We start from the raw sequence: 8438 nt of genomic DNA, 5'->3' as shown, positions 1-8438 counted from the left end.
TCGATTAATCGAACTTCACATCAAGCAATTCTTTTTACTTGGAAAACAAGAGGAAAAAAACACACGAAACACACCAAAAACCCAACAAAACACAATTTATTCAAGTCGTATCATAGACGACTAACTAATTCCTTCTAAACATTTCCACTCTTTCATTAGTGGCGTTGAGCTCCTCAAGTATAAGCCGCTCTTTGAAAGACGAGATGTAATTGGAAGCCCTTATGTCAACTTTAGCATCGCCGCCACTGCCACCAGGTCCATGAACATAACCATCCGACGACCCACCAAAGAAGTTTGTGAGCTTTGTTAACGATGGAACCTTTTTCATGGAGGTAGGTGGGTGACTAGGATTGGTGATGATGGCGGCACCACCACCATAGGGGGCGGTGATTGGCAACGGAGGTGGTGGTGGTTTGGTGGTCTTGTAGAAGGTACTAACAAGCTTATTCTTGACAAACCCTGCAGCTTTTTGCTTAGAAGTTGTCTCCATGTTTTGAGATGTTGTAGTTTGAAGGTGAAGCAAGCAATGATTTATAGAAGTATAAGGTAGATTGACCATAGACCTTTTAGCTTTGTTCCCTGGTCTCTTTCTACGCTTATATAATTAAGATGCTGTTGGGATGATATTCTTCCAATCATATTATATGTAACTATATAATACTTTGATACCATCATATCACTTATAGAGAAAAAAATTGAGCATAAGGGAGAAGATTTCTAATCTTAATACAATAAGATGATTATATCCTTTAGTCTAACAAAAAGAGGCCATATGATTGGTTTTCCAACAAGTCTTGTATGAGATAATTGTAAGTGTGGATTAATCAGTCTATCTAGATCGAGAAACTTTTTGTTTGAAAGTATTTCTTCCATAGATGAAAGGAACGTATTTTTTTTTAATTGGAAAAGACATGTCTACAAAAACGTATTACTAAATAAGTCACTTTCTATATCATTAAACCATTATCAAATAGTCATGTATGACTAACTGAATGAGTTGTGAGTCCATTAAGCTGCTGTTAACAAAGGATTACTAAAACTTAGATAAATAAGCAATGGAAGGGTAGGATAATAAAAATCAATAATCAACTATAAAACCTATAAATCAAAATATTCTGTTGTAAAGGAAAGTGAAAGAGTGAATATTTGTTTTTGGAATAAAGGAAATAGTCAATTATTAGTTCACAAAGTTGAACAAAATATTCTATGTTTCGCATATCGATCATGGTTTAATTTCAATACAAATTTCTCATTTTTTTTAAATTCAATCATTACACCTAAAATTATTTGTTTTAAATCTTTATACTTTATTTTATATATTTTTTTTTAACTTCTTAAAATATTAGATTCTACCGATAATTCATATATATGTTAAACGAATGACCGTTTGATGTATTTTTAGTCTTATAAATTATCCATCTTCAAACATATGAAAAAATCACAATAAAAATTACTTTTTTCCGCGATGATTTGAAAATACATATTTTATTACACAAGATTTTAACTTCTATTTTTTAAGAAATAAATGATTACTTAATCTAATCTTTAAATGCTAAGAGCATCTCGAACAACTTCATCAAAATGAAAAAAAGAAGGTTTTTGGAGTATATGTTATCTTAATCTTTTGCGTTTCAACAATTTCTTTAAAATGGAAAAACAAAGTGGATTTTTCTTCAAATTTAGATTTTTTTTCAAAAACTCCATTTTGTTATTTACAAAAAATTAATCTCCAATAAACTAATGAGATTAAACGAAGGAAAAAGAGGATGTATGTTATTAAATATTTTAATAATATAATGAATATTGAAATTTAGGACATAGAAAAGATGTTAAAGTTATACTAATGTTATTTAGAGATTTTGACTTTTTATTTCATTTTAAGGGAATTTGATATAAACCGTTGAAGGTAGGGGTGTACAAAACCGGAATGATCTGAAACCCGAATGCCCCAAAATCCGAAATCCAACTTTTGAGGCGATTGGTTGGGTTCGATTTAGGCCACCAGACCTATTCGAAAACCTGATACACACGCACATGTATAGTTTCTATGTATTGCGTAGACATATTTATTTATCTAATTATATTTCAAAAATCATAAATTCTAATCGACCATACTCTTTTCTCGTTTCTAGATCTACTACTGGCTTTGTCAATCGATTGAATATATGCATATATATATATATTGCATATAACTATACCGAAAGCTGATCAACTGTAATCTGAAACCTAAAATTCAAGAATGATTCTTTAATTGGAGATGCTTTTAACGATATCCAGGTTTTATTCCGTTGAAAAAAGAATTAATGAGAGTGGATGGGCGGTTAGGCCATTATTAGGGGGTGTCTCAATCTCAATCTCATGTGTATAGAAGAGAGACTAGAGAAAAGAGATTGATGCCCAATAAGTGAAAAAATGGCATATTCCTCATTACCTAATACCAAATAATAATTCACTTTACTGTTGCTTTGGATCACCAAGAACCTTCTCCAAATAATTTTATCTTTTCATGGATGGAAATTGGAACCTAGCAATTGGAATTTCAACTCCAACCTCCTTTTTTTAATTTGCAAATGTAACAACAGACTCAAGTAAATATGCGTATCACCAATAATTTATATAAAACATCACAATACCAATATCATATATATTATATTATATATTCCCTATATATATATATATATATATATATATATATATATGAGTTGGAACTTTTTTATTAGGAAAAATAACTTATAAAACCAAGTCAAATAAAAACTCACTTAATAAAGCCATCGGCTTGGCCTTTAAATGAATGAGTGAGTTACATGGACTTGGATTTGAGTGTGTCCTTTGGCTTTATAAATGACATTTGCATATTAAATATCAAAGGTAGGGCCTCGTCCTTTGGGAACACGAAGAAACTGAGACTTTGGTGGGTTTTTATGTGGGTTAGGTCGCGTCCACCCCTAGCAGTTTATTTTGGTTATGACCGGATTGTATATATACCAGATCATTTTGGGATAAAAATCTCTTCCTTTTTCCATCAAAAATCCATTACCAAACATACTTGAATCCGATTGTTCTACCCTCTAGACGAACGCTATATATATTGGCAAATTCTTTGTCTTAGGACAATGCTCGGTGCAAGCTTCAATCAATTTCTCGATCATAGCACGAATCAAACCTATCAAGTTCCTGCATTTTCTCTATTTATGTATACAAATATTTTTTCTTAAGATTTAAATCCAGAGTGTGAAATTTTCATGTTAAAATATGTGATGATGACATCAAATACTTACATGAATTAAATGTTTGATGAGTAATGAATCAAAAAAACATTACATTAATCACATCCATTCATTATGAACCATTATTTTGTAGAGCCAAGAGGTCTAATGACTCCATATTACACAAGAAAGCCTACACACACATTTTCCAGAAATACTAAATGAAAACCAACTACTAACCCCACCTAAACGACAACGTTTGCTGTTTAATCCCACTTGAAGACGAATCATCTTGATCATCATGAAACATTCCTTGGAATTGAAGAGTTGTAGCACTCGATCCCGAAAGTATTGTTTCGTTTTGCATCTCGTGTGCAAAACCATACTGAGGTATACCGCTAGGAATGAACATGGTGGTTGCCATAGTTTGATGTGCTGGTGGGGGTGATGACAGAAGAGAGAGAGCACGAGAGTTTCCCGCACGATTTGAAGAAACGGCCAACGGTGGTGACCTGTGCTGGAAAAAGTTGAAGTGGTTGTCGCTGCTGTTTTGTACAACTGGAGTTGTCGATGACTCGAGGTTCAAGTGGTGTCTTGTGTGGTAGTTTAAGGGTGGTTGGTTGTTAAAAGGTCCGATTGGATTCTCTGGTTTAAAACTTGTGGCTCTAGTTGAACCCACCACGGAACTCAATTGTATCTGCGGGCTATTAAATGATAGAATCCTTGCGATACCTACAATAAAAAAAAACATAAGAAAATCAAATCATAGCATCTCCAACAGCTATGTTATAATAAAAAATTTGGTGATTTAGGAGAGTTTTGTGCTCTAATAGTTATGCTATATTGTATGATAAAATAGAATATATATATATATGTGTGTGTGTGTGTATATATATATATATATATATATATAAATCTTTATCTTTAAAGAAATCTCTACAACTTGATACGGAAAAGAGAATGAAATATTTTAAATTCTTTTCCAACAATATATGTACTGAAAATGAAATGCTTGTAAGAAATAAATAATATTTTATTAAATGTATTCAATATTTTGATGATAAAATAGAATAACTATTAGAGTTAGATATAGTTTTCATTAGAGATTTGACTTTTGATACTTTGTTTAAAAACACATTCGATGGAGATGTCATATGTTAAGTCCAACCCGTTGATATCATTTATCATTTTTAAAAAAAATACAAATTAAACGCAACAAAAAAAATGTCTTAAAATGACAAAATAATATATAAAATTCATTTAAATATAATTAATTTTCTAACATTATTGAAAACTACACACCGAGAATTATGAGTTAAAAACATGTATTATTAGAACCTAAAATTTTGTATAAATTCTTCTGTGAGTACAAATTTTTTATTTATTGGGCTCAGAAGAGCCGTCTTGTAATGGGTTTAAATGAACTATCATGTAATTGTAATTGTATCATTACACAAGCTGAGGCCTAATCCTAAATATTAACACTTGGAATTCCGCTTCTCCAAAATTCTAAAGCTTAAATCAGTCCTAGACCACTAAATGGTAGTGCTTTCAAAAGTTAGGGTAAGCGTTAATTTGTTATTTAATTCATTTAAAATAACGGGTAATTATTAATGTCATAAAACTCTTATTCATATTCATATCTTATCCATTAAGATAGCGGGTAACGAAACAGATAATGGTATAAAAAAATCATTTTGAACTACAATAACATTGTTAAACATCAACTTATAAGTAAAATATAATCTTTATTTTATATCTAATTTGTTTGATTTTTTTAAATATATTATAATGCGATAGTTTACAACAATATAAAAATCTAAAGATAACATTTATGTTTGTTATATTTATTTTAGCGACACATATTTTTTCTCATTTGATTATCCTAATTAATTCCTTTAGTTGATGAATATGAAAAGAAAATTAAATACCAATTAATATACGTTATACAACATATAAAATAACATTCTAAAAAAAATATATTAATATTTAATTTCCATGTTTTATGAAAATGCAAGAAGACTTCTGGATCCCAAAATTAATTAACACATAGTAAAAAATAGATAAATGAAAATAAAAATTAATTAACAAATAATAAGAAATAAAATAAATAAAAATAAATTAGCATTTATCCATAACTTTTTGTTATCACAGATCCATCTTTATCCCTTAGATTTTGTTATTATCACTAGAGACTTTTTATGTCGATGCGTCCGTTTTCGATAATTATGTGATAATGATTTGATAAATTGAAGATTGTTTATGATGTGATAATTATCTAATAATTATGTGATTCTTGTTGTGATAATCGAAAACCAATGTTGATCATGTCTATATCAATTGACTTGTCTTATCATTATGTGATAATTATTTGATACATGGTTAGCGTATAATCTGTATGTGATTTTAGAGATAAATATGTCACCAAAATTGCAAATAAATACGAAATTAAGCACATAATTTTCTTTAATTAATTATTGTATTTTTTTATATTATTTGTGGATTATATATTTGGAGGACCACAAATGTTCTCGTATTTTTATAAAACAGATGTGTTTGCGTTTGAACCTTCACCTACACACACACACACACACACACACACACACACACACACATATATATATATATGTGTGTGTGTGTGTATAAACAAATAATGATTAAATGGATAACGAAAAACACTCTATCCACCTATCCATTAAAATGTCGGGTAAACGGGTAACAAATAAATAGATAAATGAATAAAATTTCCTTATTCACATAACAAATTACGGTCTATCCTTACCTATTTCTAGCACTACTAAAAGGGCTGTTTTATTGGTTTTATATTAAGTTTTGTACGGACAAAATTGTCTGGAATAATTAATTTGTCTGCATAACTTCGGAAGGTTTTTGTTTGGATGGTTTTTTCCATAGACGGCAAACTCGGTTTTCTAATTAGAAGGGACATATTTGAAAAGAACATATCTTTTTACATAAAAGTCGTCCCTAAAAACTCGTCGAACAAGTCACTTTTTATATTAATTAACAGACTTCGGTATAGCTGATGGAATAAGTGTGGGTTCAATTAAGCTCGTTGAGTTGCTAAAAAGCATCCCCAAGACCTGATTGCTCAAAATTATGTGAAATTAAGAAGAAAACCTTGTTGACTTGAAAGGAAGTTTGCGGTGGTTCTGGATATGGAGTCTGATTGAGGCTTCCTTCGTCGCCGATTGTGACCGTCGAGGCGTTTCCGACAGCTTCGTTTTCCTTCGTCAAACTCTCCCAATGAGTGAAACCTGATTAAATCATTCTTGCCTTAAATACTGATACTAAAAATCGTCTCTCATTCATTCATGGACTTGTGATTTTGGAACAGGTGATTTTTGTGATTTCAATTTTTTTTTTAAAAGGAATGCTTTAAAAACTTGTACCTGCTGCATTGCTGACAGAACCGTTGCTCCCGGCCCCCAATTGTGACCTTTGGTGTCTTTGAGTGGAGCTCACATACTTTGTGCCGGCGGTGGTATTCCCGGCATTGACCAAGGTCAGCGTTGCACCCATCAACCAAACACGAAACACTAATACTCAAATTATTACTTCCACCCGCCGGAGTTTTGGCCCTTTTTGACGACGACGATGAAAACTCCATCATTGGTGCAATTTTCACCCCTGAACTTTTGTTCTTCACGAATCAGCCCCTAAAAGTTTAAGTTCATTCCAATAAAAAAAAGGGTAATTAATTAAAGGCCACGATAACCGAAACGGATGTTGCAAATTATTACCGACGTCATGTGTGTCTAATTATGGTTATGTAAGTTGTTTTTATGATAATGGCAATTTTGTTTAGGGTTTGGAAAAAGGACCAAAAAGAGAGGAAGAAAGTTACCTTGATATAAAATTATGACTGGTGAAGGTGAAATCTTTGCCAAAGAGAGGTGCAGAAAAGATGAAAGAGAAAGTCTTGGAATGATAGATTTTGCTCCCAACCCCAACAAGCAAACATATACTAGTAGGCAGAATGCCCGATTAAAACTTACCTCATCTGTGGTATTTGTTTCACATTTATATATAAGACTTTTCATGACACTTGTGAAATCATTTAAATAACATTGAACCATAATAGTAAGAACATTTTGAATATTTGTGAAGGCACGTCGTTGCATTTTTTTTTTCTTTTTTGTGAAGGTTTGTTGTTTTTCATACTTTTACAGTGAATCGCTATGAAGTTTCAGTGTTATTTTGTAGTTTTGCGGATCTCATGAAAACATGTTGGACTTACGTGAACTCAACCTTATATTATAATACATATATAACTTGTGCACACATACATGTAGATGATCGTCTAAGAATAAGGGTTACTTTGAGAATGGTGAGAATACCTACGAGTTTTTTGGATGAGTTTGACTTTTTAATTTAACTTTACCTTTTTCAACATTTTTTAGTACCTTCAATTACTTTTATCTTCAAATTTCTTTTCACTTTTACGAACGTTTACATACATTTAATCACTTTTACATGCATGAATTTGTTAAAGTTTCAGTCATATTATAATATAAATAGATAACTAAAAGTAGATGAATTTTTTTCTTTCACCTTCTCATCATAGCTATTCTCATTAGAAGCCAATCACACACATGTATGTATATATATTATACACTTAGGATCATTGAACACCTTTATCTTTTATGAGAAGTTTTTATTAGAAGTTATATGATAAAAACATGGTCCCATAGATATAAGCAAGTGAAACTTCATTAATATAGATGTAACTCAGCATGTAACTTAATATACTCACATGCTTTAACATCAACAATTTTTACATGCCGTAACATATGTACGTATCCAATCGTTTTGATTTACATGACTATATAATATAATATGTGAATTATATTTTGTGAAAATCATCAAATTAGTCTCTCTCTTTTAACTCATAGTTGTTTTTTGAAGGTTTATCCAAATATATTGAATTTTGTAGGCATCTAATTGTTTATAAATAAGTTGATTGTATAAAAAGTTATTACATCTTTTGTTAGAGATTACACAGATTAAAGAATTAATTTCATCCAAAGCTGATTGCACAATAGTATCTTCATAACTATGTTATAATAGAAAACTTTGAAGATTCAATATTTTTTTTTGCTCTCTAACAACTAGGCATTTTAAAATAAATAAAAAAATAAAGATAATATGCAAAATTTACAAATCTAAAAAAAATCTCTAAAATTTTATAAAAAAATAAAATTAATATTTTAA

At 30.4% G+C, this 8438-nt stretch overlaps 1 protein-coding gene across 1 annotated transcript; it reads right to left on the bottom strand.

The window, feature by feature from the left end:
* Positions 1-3441: 3441 nt before the first annotated feature.
* LOC112522712 (squamosa promoter-binding-like protein 13A) lies at positions 3442-6834 on the bottom strand. Its single transcript, XM_025132007.1, has 3 exons — positions 6617-6834; positions 6345-6481; positions 3442-3938 (listed from the first exon to the last, which is right to left on the bottom strand). Exons 1-3 carry the CDS (start codon positions 6832-6834, stop codon positions 3442-3444), a joined length of 852 nt encoding a protein of 283 aa, XP_024987775.1.
* Between the last annotated feature and the right edge of the window lie 1604 nt (positions 6835-8438).

The sequence above is a fragment of the Cynara cardunculus genome (genome assembly GCF_001531365.2).
Source record: "Cynara cardunculus var. scolymus isolate 2C chromosome LG 12, CcrdV1, whole genome shotgun sequence".
NCBI lineage: Eukaryota > Viridiplantae > Streptophyta > Magnoliopsida > Asterales > Asteraceae > Cynara > Cynara cardunculus.
This window is presented reverse-complemented; position numbering and strand designations above follow the sequence as displayed.

Coding starts and splice junctions, on each gene's coding strand:
- LOC112522712 (XM_025132007.1), bottom strand. CDS start 6,834: ATGGAGTTTTCATCGTCGTCGTCAAAAAGGGCCAAAACTCCGGCGGGT. Junction 6,482..6,616: donor TTCTGTCAGCAATGCAGCAG/GTACAAGTTTTT, acceptor TGATTTAATCAG/GTTTCACTCATTGGGAGAGT. Junction 3,939..6,344: donor CTTCCTTTCAAGTCAACAAG/GTTTTCTTCTTA, acceptor TTTTTATTGTAG/GTATCGCAAGGATTCTATCA.